Source organism: Cryptomeria japonica, chromosome 8 (assembly GCF_030272615.1).
Source record: "Cryptomeria japonica chromosome 8, Sugi_1.0, whole genome shotgun sequence".
Taxonomy (NCBI): domain Eukaryota; kingdom Viridiplantae; phylum Streptophyta; class Pinopsida; order Cupressales; family Cupressaceae; genus Cryptomeria; species Cryptomeria japonica.
The window spans coordinates 307,159,476-307,178,165 of NC_081412.1; the positions used below are offsets into that span (position 1 = coordinate 307,159,476).

The window sequence follows — 18,690 nt, forward strand, 5'->3', positions numbered from 1 at the left end:
CAACAAATATCTTCATTACAATGGGTGTGCATAAGAAAATCTGAATTAAAAGGTAGAAAGTTGCTTGCAAAAGATGTGCGTAGTCCAACAAATTTAGAAAAAATACTAAGATCTATGTTAGGCTTTAGATCATTAAGAAGTATTCGCACATCTCCAGATTATTTAGAAAACACAAGGAAAAATGTTTTTGCAATGATAAGACAATTAGGACCTCCAACTTTTTTTGTAACATTAACAAGCACAGAACACTTTTGGGAGCCACTATGCAAAGCATTACAACATATATCTACTAACAACAGAAAGAACACAATGAAACTATAGAAGATAGAGACTTAGACTTTCAAATTAGAAAAAATCCAGTTCTTTGCAGTCGATATTTCAATCATAAGGTCAATGCATTCCGCAAAATGATGCTAGAAAACGATGAGCTATTTGGCAAAGTATTGGACTATTTTTTTGTCACAGAATTCCAAAATCGAGGAAATGAACATGTACACTTTATGCTATGGGTCAGAGATGCACCTATATATGGAAATTGCAAAAACATTGAAATAGAAAACTTTGTGGACAAGTACATTTCATCTGATTCTTCATTGCTCGATGCAAATCTTGTCAAAATGCAAACACATCATCACACAAAGACTTGTAAAAAATACAAAAACTCTAATTGTCGCTTTAGTTTTCCTTTATCTCCCATGAAAAGAACAACAATACTAGAGCTGTTACATTTTGCTGATACTGCAACCAAAGATGCAGCAAGAAACTTCTTCAAGCAATTAGAAAATAAACACTATACAAAAGAAATTACATTTGACAATTTCTTGGACGAATTCAAAATGGATGAAGCAAACTACATTGCAATGCTACAATCAACATTGTCAAGGAAAATTGTCATGCTAAAACGACACCCAGCTGATATTTGGATAAATGCTTTTGCAAAACAAGTGCCAGCTTTATGGTATGCAAATACAGACACACAATTCATATTAGATGCATATGTTGCTGCATCTTATTGTAGTTCATATATGACAAAACAAGATAGAACATTGTCCCTTGCATTTCGCCAAGTGCGACAACAATGTACATATGCTTATGATGAAAAGAGCCATGTCATACGAAAACTGGGCAATGCATTGCTTAATTATCAACAAATGTCTAGCCGCCAAGCTGTTCACATTGTTTTGTCATTGCCATTGCGCAAATGTTCAAGGAAAACCGTTTTTATCAATACTGCGCCATTAGAAAGTAGAGTTTACATGTTAAAAAGCCCTAAGCTATTAGCAAAGGAACAAGATAATTCTGAAAACATAATGTATGCATCTGCAATAGAAAAATACACACAACGCCCAAAAGCTTTTGACAAATTATCACTAGCTGAATATACAGCTTTCTACTCTACCAACATAACAAAGGCAAAAAAAAGAAAGAAACCACATATCATACGCTATGTAAAATGCAATCCACATCTTGATCATGAGAATTATTGTAGAGAAAAACTTATGTCATATGTACCTTTTCGAATTAGTGAAGAAACATTATTGGTTGGTCATAAAACATGGAGTGCAGCATTCAATGCAAACAAAACACAAATTGCAGAGATTGAAAAAATGTTTACAGCACAAATTGATTATAGATGGGGTGACATTGAAAAAGCTGCCACAGAAGCTGATATTGAAAAGTATCCAATAATACATTTTGAAGATGATACTTACCAAAACATAGATAAAAATGAAATAGAGAAATATGACATCATAACCGACCTTAAGCATACAAGAAACACAAAATCCACACATAGTGCTTGCAACTCATTGTTTGCAGAAATAGCTCATCCATTTTTGTTGAGTAATGAAGAATATTTTAGTTTACGAAGGCAATTGAACAAAGAACAACAATCAATATTGAAGGACGTGCTAATGACAAAGAGACTTGCACCCCAAAAACCAATATACTTATTCTTGACAGGCGGGGCTGGCACAGGCAAAACCTTTACAGCTAAAGTACTCTTTCAAGCAATGATTCGTTTCTATGATAAGCAACTAGATAGTGACCCGCTCAAACCTAAAGGCATTATTGTTGCTTCAACAGGAAAAGCTGCGTTTAATGTAGGTGGAAACACTGCTCATTCCATTTTCCATTTGCCATGCAATTCTTCAAAAATGCTACCTTTGGACTCAAACACACTTGATAGCTTAAGCAAAAAGCTTGACCAACTTCAGATTCTACTTATTGATGAAACCTCGCTCATTGGCTCGACAATGCTATACAATATTGATAGAAGACTTCGTCAGATCAAACACACACCAACAAAACCCTTTGGCAATGTCGATATCATATTTTGTGGTGACTTCTACCAAGCACAGCCTGTATGTGACACTTGGATATTTGAAGAGCCAAGAATAAATAATGAGAAAATCCCATACACATTTTGGATTGATGAAGTCACATGCTTTGAACTGCAAACTGTAGTTAGACAAACAAATGAACATTTCATTTCCATACTCAATCGCACTAGTACTTCTCAACAAACTGACCAAGACATCTGCTATTTAAATACAACATGCTACAAACCACCACCCAATGATCCAAGATTCCCATATTTGTTCCAGAGAAATTCAGCTGTTGATGAGCACAACAAAAAAATGTTGAATTACTTGCCTACGAAGCTCTATGTGTTAGACGCTATTGATAAAAAGGATACACCCATTGACAATATGCATTATCAAAATGAAAAGTCATCACTACCTACCACAATCTATGTAAAACTAGGAATTTTGGTTGAGCTAATTGTTGGCAACCTTGATACACAAGATGGTCTAGTCAATGGTGCTGATGGCATTTTCCAATTACACACAACTGAGAAAGAAGAAATTGTCTGGATTCAATTTATTGACCCCACAATTGGAAAGTTGCATCGCCAAAGAATGCAAACCCTATATACAACTGGTGTTTTGCCTTCTTGGACACCAATAACAAGAATTGCTAGAAAAGTCAAAACACCTACAAAAATAGTCACTCGAATGCAATTTCCTTTCCAACTAGCATGTGCAAGAACCATTCATAGAGCACAAGGCCTAACAATGGATGCACTTGCTTTTGACCCTTGCAAAGTATATCAACATGGTCTTGCATACACTGCATTATCACGTGTAAGTGTAAAGCGGAAAAATTGAACCCTAGTAGTTCTCCCCTCCCCAACTCCAAGGAGAGAGAAGGGAGAGTCACTAGGGTTGATGGTTTTCACTTGGGAGAGACTTTACATTCAAAAGAGGGGTTGAAACCCACAAGATCCAATCCCACATAATGCAAGATTGGATTCTAAATGAGTTTCAAGGGTTAAGACATCTAGGATACCCTCTTTTGTAAAGAAATGTAGATAGAATGATTGAACTAGGAATGCATGTAAAGTAGGAAAGATTCGCTTATAAACAGAGATAGGGATACAGGATGAAGCTGCGGACCTGGAATTAGCAGTAAAATGTTGAGATGGTGCTGTTTTGCAAATTTGAGCGAAAGTTGACGGGACGATGGCGCCCGGCGTACACACAGTCCTCCGAAAAATCCGCGAAACGAAGGTGGATTTGTTCGTCTCTGCACAAGGATTCCAGATCTTCAATTATAGCCGCATACCTGCAACCTACACATAGAAAAGAGAGGACGATTGGGGGGTTAGGGATGAGGGGTTTGCCTTTAGGTCAAACCTCGGTTTTGGAATTAACCAAGAAATGAGAATGTTGTAAATGTAAATGTTTGTAATGTAAACAAGTACTGATACCTTGTTGTAAGAATGTTTGTATTCTTACATGCGAAGGTGTAATGTATGTTGTATGTAATGTGTTGTAAGTGATCTCCTCTTCAATGGTTGAATCCTTGTCTTGAATGCAACACTTAGCCTTGAATGGAGACATAGAATACTCAATTGCTTGAAGGAATGCTTGAATGCTTGAATGTTTGAATATCGCTTTCGCGCCTTGCTCACATATGTCCTCCTTTTTCCTACCTCCTCAAATGGGAGGGAAAATGTAGTTTATATACTTGTCAATTAGGGCTGATAGACTGATTTTCCCGACCTTAGGCCGACCTAGCAACATTATTTCCCGAATTGCAAACTTAGAGACCCGATGCCCAAAAGAGATCGGGCCCAAAATAGGGCCAGGGACCAAGGCGCTGGGCGCCATGGTCCCACCTCCCGGGACAGCAGGGTGCAAGGAGGGATCATGCCAAGGTGCAGAAAAATGCAGTTTTTGGTGTCATAAACAGGTTTTGGGGTCTCCATTCAGGTTCAACATTGCGCCGCCATCGTGAAGACCCAAATGCAGTCGAAATTGCAAGTGTCGCAATTTTAGGACGCTACAGTAAGGAACATTGAATCATTGTACTTGATTCACAAATTGCAACACCAAAATTTCAAAGTGTCACAAAAGGTGGACAATGAGATGGAATGCCTTCGAACACAAGCACAATGGAAACTGCAATACAACCTTTGTTCTACATCATCAAACCATTTTAGTCTATGCTCATTGAATACACAAAGCTTTGCACTCCATGCACGAGAAATAGCCCATGACCATGATTTGCTTAGTGCAACTGTACTATGCTTACAAGAAACAAGAGACAAGACTCTTGAACATCTTACATTGCTCAATAAAAAATACAAATGCTATCCTTCATTTGCTATTCATGGCCTATTAACATGTTGCACAAAAATAACCACATTACAAAAAATTGAAACATTCGCCACAAAGCACTTGGAATCAATAACAACTGACTTGTTGTACTTTGGCACTGTTTTACGAATCACAAATCTCTATTTAACACCAGTTGCACCAATTAATGAGCTACTCAATCTAATTGAAGAAATTATCAAGTCACAACCACCCAATTGCAAATTGATTATTGTTGGAGACTTCAACATTGATATGCTAAATTCAACAAAAACAAAAACAATGCTACTTGAATTTATGCAACAACACAAACTGTCATTCGTTATTGACAAGCCAACAACGCATGCAAGCAGTTTATTAGATCACTTTTGGATAGGCAATATTGATATTTCACTTGTACACTTCACTATATTGGATACATATTGGACATACCACTTTGCAATAGTTCTACAACTCCAACTATAACACAAAATTCTTAATTGCTATTACATCTTACCCAATACCTTCAACAATCAATTGCAATTACTTAATACAGCATACAAGTTCATTTTAAAAACTCACTATTGCTTTAAAAATTGTTCAATCTTTAGAAATACACAATAATTGGCTACTATTCAACCTACTAAATGCTAGCTAAAAGACATATTTAACATTTCTTCAGTTTATTGTCAAGTTCTAAAATGTGCTTTCAACTAATTGCAGATTAAGAAAAACAAAATAGTGTTTTACCTATTTTGCACATCTGGAACTTGTATCAAGGTCAACAAAAAGCCATTATCAAAAGCAACAATTATCTAAACTCCAATTCTGGTAAGTTACAATTAACCCCTCTAATTGGTAATTATGCTTCTTTTTATCCAATTGCTTATTGACTTTATACATGAAACCTTTACATGTACTTGTACATGTTAGACTTCCAATTAATATGCAGTTGTCTTTAGAACACAATTTACTAGTCTTTTTTATATAAACCTTAACAACGAAATAATTGTCTAAGACTCGAATGGAATATTAGCTCAGTCTATCAACCAACTCAGATCAAAACTTACAATACAACAACCTAGCTACTATTCAAGAAAATTGAATATTTAAAAGGATACATAAAATACATCAAATAGTTACCTAACTCTGCTATCAAAGATTAGCTAAGTACATGAAATAATAGTATGCATTTTGTATGTCTTTGTTTAACTCTTCGTCTTCAAACAATTACATCTTTTTGTATTAATTTGCATTTGAAAATTTATTGCAGCAACTTTTGCGAACGATAGCTTTTGCACAAGTCAAAATGGAAGACATAGCATCTGACCACAACTTGTCATCAAAAAAACGCAAACATAATGAAAATACGTATAGCCAATACACACTTATCTTTAATTATAGAAAAATATACTTTTGTTTTCTACTATACATTAACAATATGCATACTAAATCATCTCATGCATTGTTTTGAAGCTCACAAATAGCCTGTCACCAAAGCAACCCCCCTGACAATGCGACCAACTCAAACAACAACCAAGAACATAAAAGGCAAGTGTTCTCCTCAAATTCTAGAAATACATCTCTTATTTTTTTGTGAAATACATCACTCTCTCTTCTTCTTCTCACTATTATACTTCCAATTCTTCTCATTTCTCTGTTCTAATTCTATTTACACATACTTCCACAACAATGTACATACTAACCTTGCTCATTTCATTACAGGTCAAAGTTGGAAAGCCCTCCTGCATCAAGTATAATTGAAATATGTACAACGCAATCTGCCATTGCTTTTGAAGGTGATGTACTAGTCGCATATGGCCCTGCTATCAAACAGACCTCAACAAATGAACCAAAAGCACCAATTGCACATGTTGATCTCATTGACAGCCATGGACAAATGACTATAACAGTAAACATCAACAATAAGTTAATAGACACCTTTTGGCCCCAATTATTGCCTGGTGCAAGTGTGCGCTTAACAAAATTCACAGTGAAGAAAAAATCACAATATGAGAGAGGAGATGTTGATTACTGTATCCAGCTAACCGCTAAAACAACAATTGAAAGTATTGATAAAGTATGCAAGCAACAAAAGCTAACACCTGATACAACCATTTCGCAATTAATCCACTCACCAAACAACTATTCAATTGGAACACTGGTCGTCCTTGTAGCATCTCAAAATCAAGAACCAAACGGATTTCAACTACAAGTCAAAGATGGAGAATTGCCATCTGATACAGCTACTGTAAGATATTTTCTCATAACATACTCTAATTTATATGCCTCACAAATTATTCATATAATTAAGTATACTAACAAACAAATTTGTGTCTTTTGCAGCTAACAGTTCCAAAAGTCCATACCAATTCCTATGCCACCTTGGAAAGGCTCCTGACTTTAGCAAGACCACCACTTCTTCTCCTAAAAAATGTTGTCCGCGGCAGCACAAGAGGAGCAAGTGACATTAGATCAAGTCTATCCACCTACATTGATGAATTGAATGACGAATACACCAAAGGTTTTTTGCAAACACTTGCTTCCTCCAATTTGCAGGTAACCAACTAAAACACTCATTAGTAAGAACACTACAATTATTCTCATTCACTAAATTCCAAAAGCATTTAACACTTCCATTACAATCTTTCTTCCAATGACAGGTTGCTGGAACATTGAAAACAAAAAACGTGTACCTACCACCGTACCAGCCACTTTGCAACTTGTGCCACAGCATAGTTTCTGTAGCTCACTTGTCAGCCAACAACACTGCTCACTGCACCACATGCACATCAACCACGACTTTTGCATACCAACACTACTTGCAATGCACAATTGAAACTGAAGATGGAACTATTAACTGCAACTTACACACCAAACTCTTGCAACAAAACTTTCCTGAGCTCACAAAAATAACATTTGAAAATTATAAGCAAAACATATCTGCAGCTATCTACCTCATGCGCAAGTTCAAGATACGAGGAACATTCACAATTGCCATGAACAATTCCATCATTGTCATTGCACAAGAAGCGAGCAATGTAATTTTATGAAAACCACTCTTCTGCATTGCTACAATCTAAAACCATTATTTATTACAACTAATCCTAACACTGACCTAATTGTTTTGTGTAAATTGCAGAGTGTATAAAAGCACCATGCCATTTTCAAGAAGATTTTGCTTCACTTCACACTACTCCTCAAGGTGATGCCAATTATCCCCATTTCTATGCTTGTTCTGTTTATTATATTTAGTTTAAGGCTAAAAGTAAAATATGTATATATTTATAACTTTTGTAGTTTTCTCTGCCATTACTGCCTTATATACTTATAATGAAGATTTTTTTTCCCTGAACTTTGTATGGTTTTAGCCAAATCATATCCAGCCCCTGACAATTGAAACAAGCCCATGTAATTTGTAATACCTGAGTGATCCAAAAACTCAAAATTCTAGTCAAATCCTTTGCATCTATATTACACAATCCTTGACAATCAGTCAATGATAGAACCTTTTTACAATTTTCCATAAACTTTACTATAACACTATAACAACTCTCTACCATATGCAAAGAAACCAGATTTATATTTGAACTTTCTGTTCTTATGAATATCAAATCAAGTTTTCTTATGTTATTCTAGCAATATCACCAAATTATTATAGCCCATAGACTTCCTTTCGTTGTTCAAATAATTCAAAAGAAAACAAAAACCCGTAAAACTGTCTTACATCAACTTTTTATTATCAAGCTTTGTCTATGTCTATTTTTTGGATCATATCCAATAATTTAGCATATTTCTCCAACTTTAGTTCTCGGTTCCATAAAATATTTAGTGTAGCCAAATGTATGCTACTGATGTCAATAACAAATTCAAGCAAGACTCAAATTAATTAAGCCACTATTGCAAATCACATTTTGTTCAGTGTAATTTCATCATTTGAAATGGCTTAGATTTTAAGACTAATGTGAAATATTCTATTTTGTATTCCAAGCTTTCTTACATACACATGCATTGAGTATTGTCAGGCCATGCCATTTTTAGCCCCAATTCTCTATTGTCGTTCGGGTCAAATTGTAGAACATTTACAAATGAAATAATGTAGTCTAAAGACACTCAGAAAATGCAACTAGAAAAGATTCTAACAACAGAAATACGCTTGAACTTTTTAAATTTAATCTTTATGTAATTACATGCGTTAAAAAGAATATCTGCTTGTTGTAAACTACTTACTGCTTGTATCCAGCATGTTCAGCTGATAACTTTTGAAATTTCTAAACACCCTATAAGTTAGCTAAATGCCTGTGGATCTTTAACAGCCAGACCCTGTTGCTCTCTCTATAAAAGTGACTATTTCAGACGGTTTTTGTCCTCAAGAACTTGCTGTAGAAATGTCTATGGGTTTTTGATCCAAGTGCCAAGGTGTGGTAGCAGCATCATTTTCAAAATGAAGTTTTGGTTTATAATTTTCAATGGTATGCTCTCGCTCCCTTGGTGCTTCTTATATTTTCTTTATCTATGATTTCCACAGCCATATGTAATTAATCTATAATTAGTGCACCTAACAGGCAAATAACTTTCTAAACTATCCAATGGAGGATAGCAAATTTTAGCAGCTTCTATATACTCTAAAAATTACAGCAACAACTAGTTATCAAAAAGAACACAACAAATAATTTTCCTGCTTATTGAAAGTTACAGATTCAGAACATTTGTCATGAAAATGGAACCTTATCAACACATTAGCTCACAACATAGAGCCTGACAACAACACAACAAAAAAAAAAGTAAAATTAAAACCTCTCAACTTCTCAACTACTAGCATGGACGCTAATTTGGAAGTCATTCCAAATTCAAGTGTCTGCCTAGTTGCTCTACACTGATTTTCTTTAGATTCTTTTCTCATCACCCAAACAGGGTATTGATCTTAAAAGATTTTTTCTTCTATTGATCTTAAAAGATTTTTTCTTTCAATTTTTGGTTTTCTTCCTTTATTTCTAGTCCGATTTCTTTATGCTGGGCACAGCCAGTTCAACTTGCATTTCCACTTAGTTTTATAACTCAAGGAGTTTGTATTTCCTATTCTTACGGTTAACTATTATTCTGAAAATGAAAATAAATCTAATGATGTTCATGTGGAACATCACATATCTTCAGACTTATTTTCACACAGTTTTATTAGCTCCACCAAATGTGTAAATTCCCCACTGACATATTTTGCAAGATAGACACTTTTTAATTTCTGATTGTCTTTCTCTTCACTGTTCGTATTTACTTGCTTGGCTTGGCATTTAGTTGCATACTCATGCATTCTGTATCAGCATGTTTTACTGTCTTCTGTGCAAGCATTCTATCAATAGAGACTTTTGAATTCATTGTATCACAATCTTTGTATGATTTCTTTATACTTGAAGAGTCTACATTTGCACATTTCATTTGCTAATTAACATCTTAATTTTGTTAATTTTGCAGGTTCCCAAATGAGAAATTAAAAACAATCAAAAGCTCCAAAGCAACACTTATTTTTTTTTGTAAATAACTAGTTAATTATCTTTCGCTACAAACATTCAATAATATGCTTAGTTTTTGTAAATATAAATCTTATGCACTCTCTACTTGTATAATAGTTTTGAAGACAAGTTCTTACAATACCACAACACATTATCTTTTTCGCACTCAGTATCAGCTATTAACTATTTTCAAAATCATATTATATGAATAAAAAAAGTTTTACTATCTCACTTATCTTTGTATGTTTTTTGCCTCGAAAACTGAGTCAAAATTTATTCTATAGTTTCCTATAGTTAACAGTGATTTATTTATTAAAATCAATTTCCTCTATCTTTTTAGATTTTTCCGATTGGCAGGTGTATATTTTCCTGGCTATTTTTTGTTTTATCTTCAAAATTAAAAAAATGACGAATCAAATGTGAGCAGAAAAAAATTGAGATGGTTTTCTAATGTCTTGTGCAAAAATATTTATCATCTACATCGCCGATTTCAAAAACATTGATATCTAGCGAAATCTCTTGTGGAATGCATATTATTAAATCCAAAGTACTGTGATAAATGCAAACTAATGTGAGTGTAAATATTAGAACAACTCATTGTCATTTAATGCATATCTTATCATATCTGGTCTCATTGAATGCAGTTTTAATGCATATTGTCTGCGATTGCATATTGTTCTGCTTGTTGATTATTTATGTTCAGAGCAACAGTATTAGTATCTTTAGACCGATTCAAAAGTAGTTTCAATAACAATTTAAGTGAGATCAGAAAAATTGGTTAGTTTATTTTCTCTTTATGTCTGAAAGAAAAATTATTTCTTGCTTGTTTAATTGTACTAATTACTTTGCCTTACTTTTTTAAAAATATTTTTGTAAGCCCGAGCTACTGAATTGGAAAAATCCCCAAATGGACACTGGTTTTGTTTGTGTGATTTTTTTCACTATTTGTTCGGCAAACTTGAAATTGTTAATGCATTGTGATAGACGAGAACAAAATAAATAATTTTATTGTCATACTGAGAAATTTATTGTGGTTTCTTTTACTATTTGTTCCTATTGTAATGTATCTGAGTCCAGTCGGAAAATAGTTGCAGATTGGCACATCATCTAGGACAACCTTTTTTTATTTCTCTGTAAAATTTTACTTCCTGTTTGACCTCACTGTACGGGATCAAAATTTTGAGGTATGTACGCTATATTTTCTGCTCCTCTCTGTCAATTGCATTGGAGTGTAGGAGAAAATTGTAGTCTCTGTTTTACTAATTCGTAAACATCAATACCAGTTCTGTCTATTGGCATCTGGTTTGACACCTCTTGGGGTTTCGTTGCACTTATAGCGGCAAGATTTATTTATTTATTTTTCCTTGGCTGTGCTTTTTTAGTTTGAAAGCTCTCATTGATATTCATGAGGGTTATGAAATCAATTGCGTTCAAGCATAGAATAAAATGCTAACAGTCTTATGTCGTAAAATGCAAGTAGTTTTATTAGATCAGCTGAAATTGTAAATTCTGTGTTCTTCTTCAATTATTTATCTAGGAGTGTAGCGAATTTAATTTTTGGGATTCGAGGGATAGAATAAACCAATTCACAGTTTGTTTCAAAAAAGTGTTTGCCTTTTTATTGTTTATGTGAATCCAGTTTTTGTAGACCTTAGCCATGAAATTTTGTTTGTGGCTAACTCTAACTCTTTGTTTTCATACTAACCCATTTCAACGGGTTGTTAATGTAATTATATATTTAAAAAGGCAGGGTGTATGAAACGTAATAATTAATATAAGGAGAAAGATGTATAGATGTTATTTAAAGACCATTTTGGTCATTCTGAAATAAAATGACATCAAAATCCACATTGAAAAAAAGAAATGGAGAAAATCTTGAGAACGATGTTGTAATGGCAACTATGTACCATACCTGATAATTGTTTGTCATCAATTTGATTAATAAGTTTCAGTCACCATCTATTCCATCCTTAGCTCTGTCTACACAATGAGTGTTTTGAGTAGTAGCTCCATCTAATTTCAAAGAGCATGGATTGAGAACAAAACATCTGATAATTGGAAAAATTCAGCATAGTTGCATCCAGAAACCCTTCTTTCCACTTCTCCATTTAATTTTCCGGTTCATACCAAGATGTGCTTTACAGTATGTTTCTAGAAGTGTCTCGCAAGCTATAAAATCTCATGCAAAGAACCCTTTTGACAGCGGTTGTCTTTCAACTCACTTGTCAGCAGTCTTTTTCATACACGTAGTTTTCCGAGGACCTGCCACAGAAGAGAACGAAAAGGCTCCCCCAAAACAGGCACCAGAGAGAGAGGAGATAAATCCTGAAGCCACTAAAATAGTTGTATACAACAGATTCCTATAATATTCAAAGCAACACTTATCTTATTTTGTTTTGTAAATAACTAGTTAATTATCTTTAGCTACAAACATTCGATAATATGCTTGGTTTTTGAAAATATAAATCTTCTGCACTGTCTACTTGTATAACAGTTTTGAAGATGAGTTCTTAGAACACTACAACACATTATCTTTTTCGCATTCAATATTAGTTGTTAACTATTTTCAAAATTACTTAATTGTTCTCAACACTTCAATGCATTGCTAGCATGTTTTTAGCTAAAGGCAGGGACTCATGCTGTCTCACAGCTCTTGTTTTTTTTATTTGTCGATGTCACATAGGATACATATGCATTCATTAGATGTATTTTTCCTTTTTCATTAGGGGAAGAGCACAAGTAGTCATCATAGCTAACTTCACACACCCGGAGATCCTAAATGATATATCGAATTTTGATTATTATTTTTTGTTGTCTTCGTATGCGACTTAACTTCTTAAACCTATTGATCTGGCTTCTAGGTAGTAACGATCCGATCTCTATGGGTCGTTATGCGTCGAAAGGTCAAAAAGTGGTCATTTCAAAGTGCCGACCGATACTTGACCTCTTTTGCGCCAATACCTGCACACCAAAACACTAATATCCATTTGTAAAATACCTAAAAACTAATATATTTTTCACCTTTTTATAAAAAATAATTAACCTAAAAAAATTATGACATGCATATAATTAAAAAAATGATAAATGTAAACAAGTTTAAAATGGGTGGTCAAAAAACATGTTGACCACCCATAACCCCCTTCCCGCGGAGGTATGGTGGTCCCACGTGGCACGAACTCCTGCTATCTTTTTTGCCCTAAAAACTTAGGGAAATAAACTGTTTCCCTAACATTTGCACTCGCAAGTTAGGGAAATAAGTTGTTTCCATTGGTGGCCTCCTCCGCAACCTCGGCCTCTTCTGCAACCTTCATCAGCGGCCTCCTCTGCAACCTTGTCCTTCTGCGGCCTCCTCCACAACCTTGGCTCCCAGGTAATGATAACTCGTTCATATTGCATATTGGATGTCCATTGACGGTTTTGCTCCTTCGCAACTGCATTATGCTTTGTTTATTGATGATTTCTTCGTATGCTCTGTTAATGCCGAAATCCTGACACAGAATGGCAAAACAATTGCATATCTCTTCGTTTACTTCAAAACCCCTTCATTATTTTTCATTTCGTTTTTTGGTTGCGCTGTTAAATGGTGTTTCTCTATTTATAATGCCGAAATCATTACAGTTAATGCGAAAAAAATTGATTATTGTTCATAATAGTTTGAAACCCCTTCATTATTTATCATTTCCTTTTATGGGTGCGCTGTTAAATGGTGTCTCTCTGTTTATAATGCCGAAATCATTACAGTGAATGCAAAAAAGTTTGATTATTGTTTATAATTGTTCAAAACCCCTTCATTATTTATCATTTTCTTTTATGGGTACGTTGTTAAATGGTGTCTCTTTGTTTATAATGTCGAAATCATTACAGTGAATGCGAAAAAAATTGATTATTTTTTATAATTGTTCGAAACCCCTTCATTATTTATCATTTCCTTTTATGGTTGCGTTGTTAAACGCCGTCTCTCTGTTTATAATGTTGAAATCATTACAGTGAATGCGAAAAAAATTGATTATTGTTCATAATAGTTCGAAATCCCTTCATTATTTATCGTTTCCTTTTATGGGTGGGTTGTTAAATGGTGTCTCTCTGTTGATAATGTCGAAATCATTACAGTGAATGCGAAAAAAATTGATTATTGTTCATAATAGTTCGTTTCATAATAGTTTGAAACCCCTTCATTATTTATCGTTTCCTTTTATGGGTGGGTTGTTAAATGGTGTCTCTTTGTTTATAATGTCGAAATTATTATAGTGCCTATGAAAATTATTGATTATTGTTCATAATAATTCAAAACCCCTTCATTATTTATCGTTTCCTTTTATGGGTGGGTTGTTAAATGGTGTCTCTCTGTTTATAATGTCGAAATCATTACAGTGACTGCGAAAATAATTGATTGTTGTTTATAATTGTTCGAAACCCCTTCATTTTTTATCATTTCTTTATATGGGTGCGTTGTTAAATGATGGGTCTTTGTTTATAATGCAGAAATCAGTACAGTGAATGTGAAAACAATTGATTATAGTTCAAAATTGTTCGAAACCCCTTCATTATTTATCATTTCCTTGTATGGGTGTGTTGTTAAATGGTGTCTCTCTGTTTATAATGCCGAAATCATTACAGTGCGTGCGAAAATAATTGATTATTGTTCATAATTGTTTGAAACTCTTCATTATTTATCATTTCTTTTTATGGGTGCGATGTTAAATGGCGTGTCTCTGTTTATAATGTCGAAATCATTACAGTGAATGCGAAAATAATTGACTGTTGTTCATAATTGTTTGAAACCCCTTCATTATTTATCATTTCCTTGTATGGGTGCGTTGTTAAATGGTGTCTCTCTGTTTATAATGTCGAAATCATCACAGTGAATGCGAAAATAATTGACTATTGTTTATAATTGTTTGAAACCCCTTCATTATTTATCATTTCCTTTTATGGTTGCGTTGTTAAACGGTGTCTCTCTGTTTATAATGCCGAAATCATTACAGTGAATGCGAAAATAATTTATTATTGTTCATAATTGTTCAAAACCCCTTCATTATTTATCATTTTCTTTTATGGCTATGTTGTTAAATGTTGTCTCTTTGTTTATATTGTCGAAATCATTATAGTGAATGCGGAAAAAAATGGACTATTGTTCATAATTGATCAAAACCCCTTTATTATTTAGCATTACATATATACACACACACGCATATATATATGCATGTGTGTGTGTGCTCTTAAATGGTTAATGGCTATGCTGTTAAATGGTGTCTCTCTGTTTATAATGCCGAAATCATTACAGTGAATGCGAAAATAATTGATTATTGTTCATAATTGTTCAAAACCCCTTCATTATTTATCATTTTCTTTTATGGCTGCATTGTTAAATGTTGTCTCTCTATTTATACTATTGAAATCATTACAATGAATGCAGAAAAAAATGGACTATTGTTCATAATTGTTCAAAACCCCTTTATTATTTACCATTACATATACACACACACGCATATATATATATATATATATATATATATATATATATATATATATATATATATATATATATATATATATATATATATATATATATATGCGTGTGTGTGCGTGTGTGTGATGTTAAATGGTTAATGGGTGTGTTGTTAAATGGCATCTATCTGTTTATAATGCCGAAATCATTACAGTGAATGCAAAAAAAAATGATTATTCGAAACCCCTTCATTATTTATCATTTCATTTTATGGGTGCACTGTTAAATGGTGTCTCTCTGTTTATAATGTTGAAATCATTACAGAGAATGCAAAAAAGATTGATTATTGTTCATAATTATTTGAAATCCCTGCATTATTTTTCATTACATATATACATATATACATATATACACACATGTATGTGTGTGTGTGTGTGTGTGGGTGGGTGGGTGGGTGTGTACACATGGCATGAACTCCTACTATCCTTTTCGCCCTAAAAACTTAGGGAAATGAAGATTTTTTTGTGGCATTTTCATTGTTTTTTGTTTTTTTTTATCGGTAAAAGGCCAAAGCCGAATAATTTATTAAATTTAAAAACCTAATACAACCCAGCTCACTAGGGGCACTGGTAGGAAAGAGCTGGGTGGAGAAAACCTCCAGTCTTGCATCGTAAAAGTAGAAAAAATTAGTACATACACAACATCCCACAAGACAGGGTGGGATTAGAAGGAAATAGTCCTTTACTTAGTGTGGTAACGCATACAAACACCCCTTTTTAACAACCGGGGTAATAAATGAAGCTACAATTCATAAAATGACTAATAAACTTTCATCCTTTCGCATGATGGGTGCCAATACTTCTATCCAATTAGGATCTTCCCCTTTATGATACAAAATAAGCCTTTCCTTAATCGTTGTCTAGGATTTGGACAATTGCATTCCTAACACAAGATGTATCTTTGGTATCTGGTACTTCCTGTGAATCAATCTTACTTGTTTCCTGCATACTCAAGAACATGCTCCAACATATATAAAGTTACTGTAAAGGATATATGACCTTAATAATGACACTACCTTAGGAACCTCGAGATTACCATCCTGCAAGGTCCGGCTCTAAAACGTCTCGTGCTGCAGAAAACCATGAACCTTCTAAAATGAAATTCAAGTTACAGAGGATTCTAATTGCCTATATAAACTCAGGCAAACAGTACCGCAAATATTATTCTGAGTTGTAAGAAACTTTCTTATTATAAGCGTTTTTACAACAATAAAGATATTACCTGACTCTAGTTGTTGAATGGGAACAGGAGGGGATCTGCAAATTAGTATTTAACACTAAGCATATCTGCTCAAGGTAGCAAATATTAATTTATTTACTTTAATAATGAATTGAATCTGGGCAGTGTTAGTACACAGAATTTAGAACCTTATAACCACGAGAGAAGGCTAAGCATCACATTTACCTTAGAAAGTAGAGTTTATCATTAAGTCTAATTAATACAGGCTTCCTTATATTTTCTATTTAGCGGGTACAGTATCATATATACCTCTGTCCATACTTTAAGCTATGACAAAGTTTACAAAACTCCTACTTCTCGACTGCTATTCATTACTGTATCTTGAGCATAGAATTACTGTATCCTTATCCTTTTTAGTTGGATGCTTGTTTTCAATTAGTCATTAATCCATTTCGCACCGTATTTATGACAATCTCAGAGTGAAGAGTCCATCCCCATCTTGATGCTCGGAAGGGGTAATTCAAATGGGATAATCTCGCCAACTAACCAAAAAGGGAAATAACTAAGCTCCACCATATACAAACTATCAGAGCTTGATATCCCCGAATTTAAAAGAAACGATGACAAAGAAAAGTTTTTATTACTAACTTTGTTATAGGTCTGTATCCCCTCCATTTCCAATCCTACCCATACCACAAACCGTAGTTTATTTTCTTAACCATCAATCTAAATGTAATATTTCTACGATTTCACCATCAGCTCCTCTATTAGCCAAGTTGTCAGCACATTTATTTCCTTCTCTATAAATATGGTTTATCATAAAATGATTAAAGTCTCTCAAAATATCCATTACTCGATGAATATAACCGTTGAGAAACCAATCAGGAGTACTCCCTTTTCTTACCGCATTAACTATAATAGCTGAGTCTCCTTCAATCTCAATGCTATCTAGACCCAACCTCCTACAGAGGAGAAGTCCCTCAGTGAGTGCATATACCTCAGCTAAATTGTTGGATGTTATTCCCAATGGTTTAGCTAAACTTGCTACTATTCTCCCTTCCCAATCATGAATACAACACCCCAATCCTGCTTCCCCTGGGTTACCACGCGAAGCCCCATCAAAGTTAAGCTTATACCAACCTTGATGGGGAGCCTGCCATACACATTCCTGTCTAGCATGTTTTTTATCCCTACTTTCTTTTCCTATGAATGGAGGAATCTTAAGACCAAACCATTGATTTCTAATAGAATCATCCCATGGAGAGAAAAAATGATCACTATTAGGAAGTGAATTTTTTCTATTAACTACTTCTACAATACATGCCTCTATTTTGTTCCATAGTCTATCGACATCCAATTTTGAATCTTTAAACAGTCGTCTGTTTCTCTCCTTCCATATCTCCCATATCAAGAGAGAAGGAGTCGTCTCCCAAAGTATGCCATAAATGTTTTTTCCTTTATTTCTCGACCAACATTGAAACAGACTCACCAAATCCTTTGGAATGGCCGATATCCAGTCCATATGAGTTATGAGCTTCTGCTAATATTGCATCGTGTATTTACAATGTAACAGAATATGATTAACAGATTCTTCATCTTTCTCACAAAGCACACATCTAGAAGGTCCATGGTACCCCATCTTCCTGAACCATTCCGCAGTTAGAATTCTTTTATGAAGGGAAGCCCATGCAAACATACCCGCTTTCGGTAAACAATTCTTATTCCAACAGAGATCTAGGGGAAGGTGAGATTTCTCGTGTTGTGATCCATGGATGTTCATATAACCATCCTCAGTATTGTACTCACCATTCTTAGCTCTAGCCCAAACAATCCTATCTGGTTCAAATCTAGGGGT

At 34.2% G+C, this 18,690-nt stretch overlaps 1 protein-coding gene across 1 annotated transcript; it reads left to right on the plus strand.

The window, feature by feature from the left end:
- Window positions 1-5,944: 5,944 nt before the first annotated feature.
- LOC131053841 (uncharacterized) lies at window positions 5,945-10,286 on the plus strand. The gene is made up of 6 exons (XM_059209501.1): window positions 5,945-6,191; window positions 6,366-6,891; window positions 6,987-7,199; window positions 7,304-7,681; window positions 7,783-7,845; window positions 10,110-10,286. The coding sequence occupies exons 2-5, from the start codon at window positions 6,541-6,543 to the stop codon at window positions 7,789-7,791; spliced, it is 951 nt and encodes a 316-aa protein (XP_059065484.1). The 5' UTR covers window positions 5,945-6,191; window positions 6,366-6,540; the 3' UTR covers window positions 7,792-7,845; window positions 10,110-10,286.
- The last annotated feature ends 8,404 nt before the right edge of the window (window positions 10,287-18,690 follow it).

What these genes read in the sequence shown, in the direction of transcription:
- LOC131053841 (XM_059209501.1), top strand. Translation starts at nt 6,541, where the DNA reads ATGACTATAACAGTAAACATCAACAATAAGTTAATAGACACCTTTTGG. An exon ending in TGCCATCTGATACAGCTACT is followed by an intron (nt 6,892 to 6,986) that starts GTAAGATATTTT and finishes TGTCTTTTGCAG; the next exon opens with CTAACAGTTCCAAAAGTCCA. An exon ending in TTGCTTCCTCCAATTTGCAG is followed by an intron (nt 7,200 to 7,303) that starts GTAACCAACTAA and finishes TTCCAATGACAG; the next exon opens with GTTGCTGGAACATTGAAAAC.